At 36.8% G+C, this 13,190-nt stretch overlaps 1 protein-coding gene across 2 annotated transcripts in view; it reads right to left on the bottom strand.

The window, feature by feature from the left end:
- Positions 1-12,306, bottom strand: part of LOC107715905 (follistatin-related protein 1-like) — a 41,623-nt gene extending 29,317 nt beyond the window's left edge. For both annotated transcript variants that reach the window (XM_016522160.1, XM_016522161.1), the window contains exons 1-2: positions 11,946-12,306; positions 11,756-11,812 (exon numbers count right to left, since the gene is read on the bottom strand). In XM_016522160.1, coding sequence (XP_016377646.1) covers positions 11,756-11,812; positions 11,946-11,948 — 60 coding nt within the window. In that variant the 5' untranslated portion in view covers positions 11,949-12,306. The remainder of the gene's footprint in view (positions 1-11,755; positions 11,813-11,945) is intronic.
- Positions 12,307-13,190: the final 884 nt, after the last annotated feature.

Here is a 13,190-nt window from a genome sequence, read left to right as displayed (position 1 = left end):
TAAAAAAAATATGTGCTCATAAATGAGTTGCATACTGTATATACAATAAACTGTTAAGAAATTATACTACCTTATTCCTAATACTAATTTTGCTTATCTACATCGTTCACATTTTCCTGCACCCAAGATTTGCATAAACCAGCCTAAAAACATTTTTAATATTCAGAAGATTTAAATGTTTTTTTTTTCAGATTTTTTAGAGATGTTGTGTTGTGCTTAATAATTTGTGGTTAACTGTCAGTCAAATAATTTACATGGTTTCATGCAATTCAACATCATCATATAATATATACAGTATATTAGACTTCCAAATGTTTGCTTTTTAGTTAAACTACATTTTATTTGCCATGTGCAAAATTAGCTTTTTGCAAAATAGCTTTAACATAACTGCTTTACAATGTGAATTCTTCAGTCACAGACAACTGAATATGATGCATGTGACAAAAATGTTTTGTCACATGCATGCAACTATAAAGTTTTCTAGAGTTAATTGGAAGCTGTGGCACATCTTACCCCGCTCTTCACTGTACAGTGTTATACACTATGATGGAGAAACTTGCTTTGCAAATGGTAAGCAACAATGTGTAGAATGCATGCATATTAATACAGTATAAACACTAGCAGCAAAAACCATTGTGTAATACAGCTCTAAATGACAAGCAAAGTGTAGCACATCCTAATGAGGCAGAGTGTTTAGGTTTGTAATCAATGGCCTTGTTAGATGGTGATTGTTGTACTGCTGACCCAGCGCCGTTACACAACTCTGAGAAACACTGGGCTGTGGAACGTTATACTTCAAAGAGCCAAGTGAAAATGTTGGATTATCGAAGTCAGCAAAATATGTATTTTGGTGTATCATAATACAAATAATTCAGATGAGACAACTTTTTCACTGGTTTACACAGGTTTGAAGTTACAATGTCTTAATGATGGTTTTGTTTGTTACAAACACATAGCTTTTCACTTCACAAGACATTAATTGGTGGTGTGGATTACTTATTGTGATGACTTGTATTATTATCAGCTGTTTGAACTCTGATTCTGACGGCACCCATTCACTGCAGAGGATGGCGAGTAAGTGATGTGATGCTACATTTCTCCAAATCTGTTCCAATGAAGAAGCAAATTAATCTACATCTTGGATACCCTGATGGTGAGTACATTTGAATTTTTGGGTAAACTATTCCTTTTATTTCTTCACTTTAAAGGGGTCATATGATGCTGCTAAAAAGAACATTATTTTGTGTATTTGGTGTAATGAAATGTGTTTATGCGGTTTAAAGTTTAAAAAACACATTATTTTCCACATACTGTACATTATTGGAGGCCGGGCTAGCGTGAGCGGAAGCCGCGGCTTAGCGTGAGCTGAGGCCGGGCTACAGTGAGCAGAGGCGGGGGGGTCGAGAACGGCGCGGCCGGCAGATTCGACGAAGGAGCGGCAACCGCATGTGACAACCCCGGGCTGGACTCCGCTTCGTCCACGGTGAAAGCCGATCCGGCGATCCACAGCGCGAAGTTGATGTATTCCCTCAGCGACCAGCACGGATCAGCTCCAGGCATGACGAAGCGGATATCGTCCTCTTTCGGAAGACCAAACAAAGTAGTTTCGCTTTCACAACGAAGCACACAGCGTCTTCACGACATGGCGGCAGCAACAATACTACAGTGAGAATAAAAGTTACGCCTTCTTTCTTTGTGTGAACATTTGGGCGGCGTTATGCAAATCTTCCCACATAGTGACGTAGGTATGTGGGGGTGTGTTAGAACGAGCCGTTTTAGGTAGGCGTGGTTAACTCTTAACTTTTATAAAGAATATCTCTTTGGATTTGAGATTTTAGTCTTTGCAACTTTACAGATCTTCTTTATGCACCAAGAAACACTCCAAACACTCCAACGAGAAAGGAAAAATTGAAATCGCATCATATGACCCCTTTAAGAAATTTAAATTCAAAAATAAGCCTTGCCCTAAAATCTTGTGCATTTTGGGTGTGTATTTTATTTGTTTAAAAGATGATGTCACAGCTAATGAGCTCAAGTTCTCTCTAAAGTATGCAATGGTATGATGTCATTTATTTTCTCTTCCCTCATTCATCTTTTATTTTCTCTCCTCTTTTCTTTCCTATACACAAGCTTGCAAGCTCAAAGTCTGAATTTTCCCACAAACAACAGTGTTAGTTATTTCCACTGAATAGAAATGCCTCCTAAAGAGAGAGCAGGGAGGACAGAGAGGAATTCCTCTCTCCTGAATTCTCTCATGGGACATTCCAGTAGAGTCTGTCCTGTTTCAAACCTCTCAGTTATATGGGTCAGAGGAGCTGTCACAAATATGCAGCTGAAATTCCAGTGCACTTGAACTGCTCTCAAACGGCATGCTTTTTGTTATGAAAAACAAAAACAACAACAAAACCTTTCTGACTGTTGCATCAAAACTCCCAACATATCAATCAGAGAAAAAGGTATGCGTGCCGTCCCATCTGTGCATTCTTGTCCATTTTTCTCCTTTATTGGAATGGAATTCCAGTGATGTCATTCTATTTCAGTGCATCACATTCCAGGTTGTACGGGGCTCTCAGTAATCAGCAGCGCTGAGGCCTCAGGAGCGTGCTCTCAATGACACACACAAAGAAACAGAGTGTGTGAATGTGGCAGAGCTGTTAAAAGCTCGTATACTCAGCACTCAGGAAAAATAACATCATTCTTTTCTCATTTCAATTGTCCATAAGGACTAAATAGGCTTTAAAAAAGCCATCTAGAAATAGATTCGCTCTTTCTGAAGGAATTAAATACAACTGAAAATGAAATTGTATGGAATTTTGGCCTAAGATTTTCAATACACACAACCCAACAAGACCATTGTTAAAGTTCATAGAATCCAAATCTTTGTGAGGGAAAATATTAAATGCAATGCAATGCAATAAAATAAAACTAGTATTGTTTCTAAGATCAAACTGGATTTTAATAAAGCAAGCTGTTAAATATTATAATATAATATTAATATCTATAAGTTTGCAAGTTAACTTTAACAGTAATAATATCAAAGATTGCATTACCAACCAAATAAAAATAAGCAGTCCTGGCTGAATTATCTGCAAAAATTAAAAATATAATGTCTGAGGTATCAATAAGTGCTGGTACTGCACTAAGTATGAATTCTCATAAATCTCTATGATTGAATTAATAAAAAAAAAAACGATCCTATCACCGAAGTGACACAATTTTAATGCCCTTTCAGCAGTCTCCAAATCTAGTCTTGGCAATAAGACAGTGGTTGGACGCCAGCGCACTGCGGGCAGCATGGGACAGTCTTTTTCCTTTTTATTTCCTACATTTCGGCTGCTGTAATTACATTCTCTTTCTATTTCTCTTCTCCATCGCTCTCTTTAAAGCTTCCTCTCAAGTGGCACCATCTCTCGCTGCACCTCAGTGAATCGATCCATTTTACTCCTCTCTGGCCTCTAGTCTTTTGTCTCATTTTGGCTGTCGCTCAGGATTACAGCCAGTCTTCTGCTTTTTGTAGATCCTGCCAACTTCTCTCTTTCACCCAAGTTACTTTTCTCAGTCTATGTCCCGCCTTCCATCTGTATCTAGGCTCTGTTCCAGCCGTCCAGGCCTGTCTGCTGCACTACTCTGTGAAGGGTCATGGACTGGGAGAGTTAGGTTAATGGCTGACATGTGTTTGCAGAAGGAAGTGTGCTTGTTTGCAGTCCCACATTCTTCACATTGGCCTTTTTCTTTGCACAAGGCACCATAATATGGTGAAGGACCTGTCAGCAAGTAGATGGATGTTGTTCTCAATCAGAAATGGCCACGCACTGCTCTGTTTTCTTATCTTTCATTAAAACCTCTTTAGCTGTGCCTTATGGTAATTTATTCAAAGGAGACAGGGGTGTTTTATGGTCCTGTGAGGCCCGAGACACCACCCTCTTGTCCCCCACTAGACATCTGACGCAAGTCTGTTGTATCTTAGGTAGTCATCAACTGCACATAGTCAACCTACTTTTTGTTGCCTGTACATAGCGCATGCTGTATTTACTGTATAACACTCTGAATAGTTTAGCATGGTAATGAATATGACAATGTTGATGTATTTGGTGTTAGAGGAATCGATTTGCTATGCTGCTGCTGTTGATTCAGAGCAAGTGCAGAAATTTGTTACTGCCAATACATCCACAGGCAAGCTGCTGTGAACATCTACTGCTGCCGCACAACATACATGATGCATATGTACATACATTTCCCATAGCAGATCTATACAGGTGGAGCTGGGGGAGGTGGAGGGTTTCTGACTTGCTTAAAGCAAATACTGAACCAAACTATTTAAATGTTGATTAGTAAGCTCATTGGCTGCAGATGAAACAGAGACCAATCAACTTGTGCCATGTAGTAAATTGTGTGATAGATATCAGATTACATTAAGGACATATCAGCCTGCGCTATCTATAGTTTAATGACTGAACTACATATTGATTGTCTGAAATGTTTGAATTTATTGTCTACCGGACAACACATTATGGTAGATTTTTTCAAATGAAAATCAAGTAGGAAAGGATGAGGAGAAATGGTGACACTTTAGAATACTGTTGTCATTAATGAATAACTACACAGGAACAAATGAGTAGTGCTCTGTTACCATTCTAGTAACAACTATTAACTAACAAGAAACTCTGATTAACAAATTAGTAAGTAATAGCGCTCAGTTGAAAGCGGTAGTTAACTATTAGCTAATCAGTAACTACTATTTTTATACCTCCCAGAGAACTAGTCAAAACTACTATAGGTTCATAATTAATGTTAATAATGCATAATGTATAATTAATTCTAAAGTGAAGATCCCATTAGTAATGTCTCAAGTATTGCCAAATCCTTTAGAAGGGATTACTAATTATTTGGATCAGTATTCTAAAGTGAAAAGCATGATAACTCACTAATATTGACTGAAGTCATTGTAAGCTTTTGAGATATATGGTTTTGGATAGTAATGACTTAAGTGTTACTACATCCTTCTAAAGAAATGCGTAATTATTTGGATCAGTATTCTAAAGTGAAGTTCATGTTAACTCCCAAATATTGACTCACTCAAGTGTTGTGTCAAATCCATTGGAATGAATTACTATACAGAACCTTACAAAAACATCAACAATTTACAATGACTTCAGTCAATATTAGGGAGTTATCATGATCTTCACTTTAGAATACTGATCCAATTTATTAGTAATTCCTTCTGAAGAACATAGTAACACTTGAGTCATTACTATACTATAAAACTCTCAAAATCTTAGAATGATTTCAGTCATTTCTAGAGAGGTATCATGTTATTCACTTTAGAATACTGATCCGACGGATTTGGTAATGCTTGAGTCATTACTGGTGGGTTACCATGACCTTCACTTTAGAATTAATTATGCATTACTCATATTAATTATGAACCTATATACAGTAGTTCTTAGTAGTTCTCTGGGGGTATGAAAAATAGCAGTTAGCTACTGTAACTGCTTAGCTAACAGTGAACTACCACATTCGACTAAGCATTATACTAATTCAGAGTTTCTTGTTAGTTCTAAATAGTTGCCATTAGTGCTAAATATAGTGCTAAAATTGTGTTACTAATTTGTTCCTGTGTAGTTATTCATTAATGACGAAACAGTGTTACTGGAGAAATAAATAGAGCAGGATCACATAGAACAATTTTTTTGTCAATTGTTTTGATGTTGGTTAATGATCTCATGACTTCATGCAAGTTCATCATATGTATAGGTTGTTTTAATTTATTTACTTTCATTTTACACTTTTATGTTTTAATTAATTATTAGCTTTCACCAACTCGCCTGGAACTCCCCTGTAGTTCCTTCACGAGACCAGTTTTAAGTATTAATATAAATATTGATATTTTAATTATTAATATAAAATGGTGCTTTAAAGGGGATGAAATAAGAGCTGCTAAAATCTCTAAATGAAACTGCGTGCAAAAAGTTTATTTCAGCTAAAACCTCTGCCTCCTTTAAAGTTAAAGTTAAAGCAAAGCAAAGCTTTCAACAATTTCTCCATCTATAAAATCTATGACAGGTTTTGTGGTAGTAAAATGCTAAAAGTCTGATCAGTTGTTTTATGTTTGTCTGTGTACACATGAAAATGAGTGTCTTTGGCTGTTGTCAAATATTGTTTTTAAGGAAAAAAAAATAAAAAGAGTTTAACTTTTAAAAACATAAGCCTCCTACATTCTGCTGCGCTCAGTCTGTCTAGCTGTTGTTGAACAAAAGTACACCCCTGAGAAATGTGTCAGGGTCTGATGGACCCTAATTACACAGAGCTTCCTTGAGACCGTCGTTTACACATCCCATTTTGAAAACATGTAATTTTGTGGAGAACAACTACAAGCACCATAAAAATTAGTTTATTTCGGATATTACCCAGAAAATAGTCTTTTTATTACATCTTCCTTGACTCCCCTTGTCCCTGTATCACCTCATGCACCAGTATCAGAACGAGCAGAGCTAAATTTCTTGATCCCTTGTGTAATTTCCCTCATCACCTCATCCTTCCCACTGTCTGTTCCTCCTTCTCATTACAAGGCTCTTTCAAGCTCTGCCAGCAGTGATGGCTATACAAAACAGGGCCATAAAACACCAGTACAAAGCCAGTGACAAGACACTGCTCGTTCATAGAGAGACATGGGGGAGGGAATTGTCGAAGGAAAACGGGTGAGAGAAAACAGATGGTAAACAATGCAAACTACAGAACGGTGATGAAGGAGATATGAAAGAAAGAGAGAGGAATCAAGATAAGAGTGAAAGCTTATCAAACGTGAGTTAACAGTGACAGAGATAAAAAAGGAAAATAACAGAAAAGAGTGGATATGGATAGTGTCTTTTTTTTCAATGTTAATATGCAGCAGATGGTTTCCAGTCAGAGTATGAAATATATTACAGCTCTCAAGCAACACTGAGCAACACAACAACCATAGCAAGTTTGCATCAGCCTTGTTCTTCAAACAAAAGACTTTTGTGTCTGCACTAAAGTTCAGTTTTCGTATTCAGCTGTTTTTGTCAGTCTAAATCAACACATGACCAGATCCAGACAGAACCTGCAGATTTTTTACATTTCTATTCTTCTTTTGGGTAATAAACTGAAGACTGGATTCAGTGTGAAATGGAACTAACTATACTATACTTGTATTGGTAGCACAAATACTATGTAGTATTCAGAGACTGAGATGAACAGCTTAAAATATCTGCTCTCATTTGAGCTCTTTTCCATGTGTCCCACTGGTGTAACCAGGTGAGCAGTGTTTATATCCTCTTTATAAAAGACTGACCAGCTGTCTGTGGACATTAGACTCACACCCTGAGGGAGAAAGAATTCCTTCTGCCAGAGCCTCGTTGCAAGAGATTACTGAAAGCATTTTAGTGAAGCTTATAAATACTGATTGTGCTGACAGGAAAAATGCTGTGTATCATTATATGGGGCCATGAAGACATCAAGTCCAAATCCAATATGTTAGTATCATCCTGTTTACTAAAGGCTGGAATACACTGCACGACTTTTCAAAACTGAACAGACTTAACGGCCATTCAAAGTTAGCTGTGTATTCCGCCGAATCAATTTTGTCTAGTAACATTTTACATTGATGGCTCCAAGCTCCACTGAGATGAGAGGGAACGCTCACAGACTTACTGACCTCCTTGGTAATTTCTCAGCTCACGTGAATGTGTTCTGGATCATTAGACATGACGTTATGCTGCATTGGCAGCCTGTCTGCAACCAGTTTCCATATGAGGGGCCTTCATACAAAAACACTAAGTCATTGACTGACTGGGCTGTGAGGCAGCTGGCTTTTCTGGCACATCCACTAACGTGCATTAGGAACAAATACATATACATTTCTTTCATTATAACGCCACAAAAAGACAAAGGCATTACATCGGGAAAAATCAAAACAACTATTTCACTATGGTCTGATTTGTAATTTACTTAAATACACCATTATTAGTTGAAATCACAGCAGACTCTCATTAAAGCCTAGTCTTATTAAAGCCCACTTGTCTCCAGGAGACGGGGCATTGTGACCCTGACAGTGTTCTCTTTCACTACACCTCTCTTTTTCCCAACCTCACGCTCTCTTTCTCCCTCATTTTCTTTTTCCCTCGGTAACTTCTATTTTTATCAGGGCTTGAAGCACAGTTGATTCACCTGCTGTAAGGCAGCAGTGAAACGCAGGTAGAAAGCAACTCAAAACTCTGCGAGCAATCTTTTTGATCGTAGGATGGGATTTAGGTAACTGCATTATCCTGCCTCTGCTATTACATTTAGTCATGTTAGAAAAAACCCAGTGCCATGAGAAAAGCTGAATTTCATTCTCCTCCGCAGTTTGTGATAATGTGTTTGTTTGTGAGTGTGAGTGTGTGTGATAATGTTTCACATTCTGGACTGTCTCCTTCTATTTTCTTCGTACATTAATGTATACTGTAAACAACAAAGAGGGACAGAGGATAAGACTGAAAGGGAAAGAAAAAAGGACTCTTTAAATTGAACTGTTGGCTATTTTTTAGATTCTTTTATTGCATGTGCCAGAGTTTTTCTTTAGAGTTTGATCCTTAGGCATGCCGATTTTTGTGCATAAAGTTCACACAAAAATGTAACTTCTCTCATCATGTACTTGCCTTCACATTGTTCCAAACCTGTATGACTTTCTTTTTGAGGAAGATTAAAGATCTTTTAGAATGATGTCTTAGTGTTTTATTTTGTCCATACAATGGATGTTTGGTTACCAACATTCTTTCAAACATCTTCTTTTATATTCCACGGAAGAAAGAAAGTCATACAGGTTTGGAACAGCATAGGTACGTAAATGATGACAGTAAATGATGACAGACCCTTTAATGGTTTAAAGTTTCTTGCTGACTACCAATCGTAAAACTTGCAATAAAGCGCAAAACAGTAACATTCTTAACTTAAAAACCCATTGACTTTCTCCATAGAGAATTGCTTGGCAATAATGTGCAAACCTTTCAGTTAAGACCTACCGCAAAAGATTGTTGAGCAATGATATTTGTTACAGTTGCTATAAATCAAAAGTTTTATATAGCAACCTTGTTTTTTGTTCAATTATATCATTCACAGTATACTTTACTGGATACGTTTATGATTATTAAACAACTGATCTATGCAGTCTTGTATCTTTTTTTTTTTTTGCCCTTAATTTTCATATACATTTTTGCTTAAAGTTTATGATTTGTATTGGAGCTGGTTTGGTTCTCTTTACAACTTCTCTTTAAATCCATATGGAGAAAATGAATGGCGAAAATACGTCTTTATATGTGCTCTATATGAAAACATAATCACGAGCAAGTTTCTTTACCTTAGACTTCAACTATACAGCATACATGCACACAAATCCACTTACACTTACAGTGTGCATACTCTACCAACCAACTACAAAATCATCCCAGCACAAATTGTATTGTGGGAGTAGGAAATTCTGAGTTTTAATTTAGGGTGACACTCTTTTTAAGAGCTTGTCTATGTAAGCAGCACATCATGCCTTTAGGGAACACAAGCTCTGACAGCTCCAAAGTTTGTCCATACAATGGATGTTTGGTTACCAACATTCTTTCAAACATCTTCTTTTATATTCCATGGAAGAAAGAAAGTCATACAGGTTTGGAACAGCATAGGTACGTAAATGATGACAGTAAATGATGACAGACCCTTTAATGGTTTAAAGTTTCTTGCTGACTACCAATCGTAAAACTTGCAATAAAGCGCAAAACAGTAACATTCTTAACTTAAAAACCCATTGACTTTCTCCATAGAGAATTGCTTGGCAATAATGTGCAAACCTTTCAGTTAAGACCTACCGCAAAAGATTGTTGAGCAATGATATTTGTTACAGTTGCTATAAATCAAAAGTTTTATATAGCAACCTTGTTTTTTGTTCAATTATATCATTCACAGTATACTTTACTGGATAAGTTTATGATTATTAAACAACTGATCTATGCAGTCTTGTATCTTTTTTTTTTTTTGCCCTTAATTTTCATATACATTTTTGCTTAAAGTTTATGATTTGTATTGGAGCTGGTTTGGTTCTCTTTACAACTTCTCTTTAAATCCATATGGAGAAAATGAATGGCGAAAATACGTCTTTATATGTGCTCTATATGAAAACATAATCACGAGCAAGTTTCTTTACCTTAGACTTCAACTATACAGTATATATGCACACAAATCCACTTACACTTACAGTGTGCATACACTACCAACCAACTACAAAATCATCCCAGCACAAATTGTATTGTGGGAGTAGGAAATTCTGAGTTTTAATTTAGGGTGACACTCTTTTTAAGAGCTTGTCTATGTAAGCAGCACATCATGCCTTTAGGGAACACAAGCTCTGACAGCTCCAAAGCCCCCACTGAGTGAGATACAAGAAAGAGACAAACCACAGCATGAACTGCGTGAATAGCGGAGAGAAGAATCATGCGGGTTGCATGACACCCATTATGAGTTGCTGTTCTTTTAGCTTAAGTGTTTTCTTATCAAGCCTGTCAGCATGAAATCACTTACAGATAATTCTAGAGCAGAGACCAAACAATAGTGTGCATGCTGTTATACAATAGCATGCTCTAACAACAACAGCTCTTCATTTAAATGAAAAAATAATGCTTGGGAACATGTGATCTCATGTCATACATTTTTAAAGCTAAAGCCACTTTGTTTTGTGTATAATTGTGCTTGTTTGAGAATCTGCAGATGTTTTACGCAGGAAGTGCATTCTTGATGCATGTGTCACTGACACAAGAGACAACTTTCACCAAAATGCATGTTGTTTCTTAACATACATAAAAGTAGAAGGCATTCTCTTGGATTTCATGAAAAATAAATGCATAGGTCATTTCCACAATACAGTGAAAGAATGCTTTCATTTGTAAGTGTTGAGTTCCTCTTCTTGTGTGGCTTAAACACAGCTCACCTGGCAGGCTGTTATTGCACTAGAGAGCGAAAGATCACAATTAACTCAACACTAAAAAAACACAACATATGGCCCCCATCAGCAGCTGCATCTGAGCATTGAAATCAGTGTAAACTCACTGGACAAACACCTCCTAACAGTTTGTTATCTGATTGGTTTTAACAGCTGTGTGTTTACAGCTCTTGAATTTCCAATGCAAAGACCACCAACCTCTCACCACACACAGAGCTCATTAACCACACAAACACAAACCAGGTGATGTAAATGTGCGTTTTGTGACAGATGCATCTTGACAACTCAGCTGGTCCACCATTCTTTATAAATTGGGTAAAACGGTTAGTATATTTTACAAGAAAATACCATTTCAAATACTACTTTTCTACTGCAAAACTTCATGTTTTTTTCAATGTCCCGTTTCTTTGTATTTGTGAATTTTACTAGCGATTTCTGAGTGAAAAATGTTTCCCCACCAACTTTTTGTTTTTCAGTGCAAATGGGAAAAAAGTTATTATTTTTTAAAAGTGTTTTAAAAAATTATTTAAATGATTTTCATTATGTGTAAAACTTTTCCAATGATCAAAACGAAGAAAATACTGAGTTCGCCTTTAAAATAATCATCATTACCCCCTTGTTTTGTTCTAAGTTAACAGTTGCCCGGACTCGTTTCTTTTACAGTTCATTAAGGGCAAGTTGGATTCCAGAAAGAATGTAATTCGGATCCCCATAAACATTTTTCAAAAAAGACGAGCTCTTCTCCTTAATGAATGCAGGTTTGATATAACTTACCTCGGCATGACAGCAGACTACAGCCAGGAGGAAAAACACGGGTAAACACCGAAACATCTGTAACGGGCGTAGCGGGCGGAGAGAAGAGAGAGAAGGGAAAGACATTACACACAGAGAAAGCGTTCCAGGCAATTCGACACAAGTTGTTTAGACGCTGTAAAAGATTGCAAATAGCGTTCAGGTTTCTCACCATTTTTGTAAAAAGAGCCGATTGAGTGAGCTGGAGGAGGAAAAGCGCGGCGTCTCGCTCCGCTGTAGATGTGGATCTGAGGATGTGATCGCAGGAAACTCGAGCAGCGCTCAGGAATCCGCTTCTGCCCCCTCCGTGACGTGACGTGGCCCGTGAAACCGTGGAGCAGATCCAGATGAAGAGCACACACTCCTCAGTGAGCGAGGGACCGACGCAATCTGCTAGAGGTTACAGAGTCCAGTCCAGGGTATACTGCATGCTGATTAATTGCATGCTTGTGAGGATGCAAAACAATCGAATATTGTTTCAGGTCAAAGGTAGAAAAGTTGTAGCCTAAGCTCAAAACGTAGATAGAGAAATACACTGAGATTGCGAATAAAGTGATATAGCCTAGATTAATGAATAAAGACAGCTGCGTCCAGTACCTATATGAAAGAATAGACCCATCACAATTCCAGTTACAGTTTTAATATGAAAATTAATGGAAATCTATTTTGTATAATCGCTGTTGGTTATGGTTGAATGAAGAGGGTTTTATTTATGGGCGAGATTTTAATTTTCTTCAGTTATTCTTATGTTCCAGGGGTTGAATTGTATTAAAAAGAAAAGTTTTTATTTATTCATATATTTTTAAATAAATGAAGGTCACATTGTGTTTATCATGCTACATTTAAACTGCCTTTAGGTGTAGATTTTATTGATATAAAAAAATCATAATTAAAATAAAAAAATATGATGTTCTTAATGCAAGAAATGATCATAAACAATGTCAATATTTTTTGAAGATCATTTATATATATTTTTCAGTAATTATACATTAATGCCTCACAGTTGTTGCACCACTTCCATTACAATGTTGCTACTAACAGAGCTTTATTAAAAGTTAGAGAACTTGTTCACCAGGGAGATAGCAGAATAGTTTGAGATGAAATGTGATGTGCAAAGAAAACAAAGAAAAACTAAGGTAAATATCAGCTGTCAGGAGAACATTTTTTATTAAAGTTGAGGTCTGAACATTGATGGAGAGTTCCATCCAGTGTTGTTTTTTTATTATTATTATTTTCCCACCTTTTTGAAAAAAAGGTCAACACATCTGAAAGTTTGTGGAATAAATTAAATTAACAATATTTCTAACAAAGCAAAAAAGCTGACTGTATTATGGTAAATCAAAATTTTGTCATGATTTACTCACCCTAATAGGCTTATCTATCGTGGTGGCAGGGAGCCACTGCCATCCTAAGATAA

The sequence above is a fragment of the Sinocyclocheilus rhinocerous genome, unplaced genomic scaffold, assembly GCF_001515625.1.
Source record: "Sinocyclocheilus rhinocerous isolate Xijiao unplaced genomic scaffold, SAMN03320098_v1.1 scaffold600, whole genome shotgun sequence".
Classification (NCBI taxonomy): domain Eukaryota; kingdom Metazoa; phylum Chordata; class Actinopteri; order Cypriniformes; family Cyprinidae; genus Sinocyclocheilus; species Sinocyclocheilus rhinocerous.
This window is presented reverse-complemented; position numbering and strand designations above follow the sequence as displayed.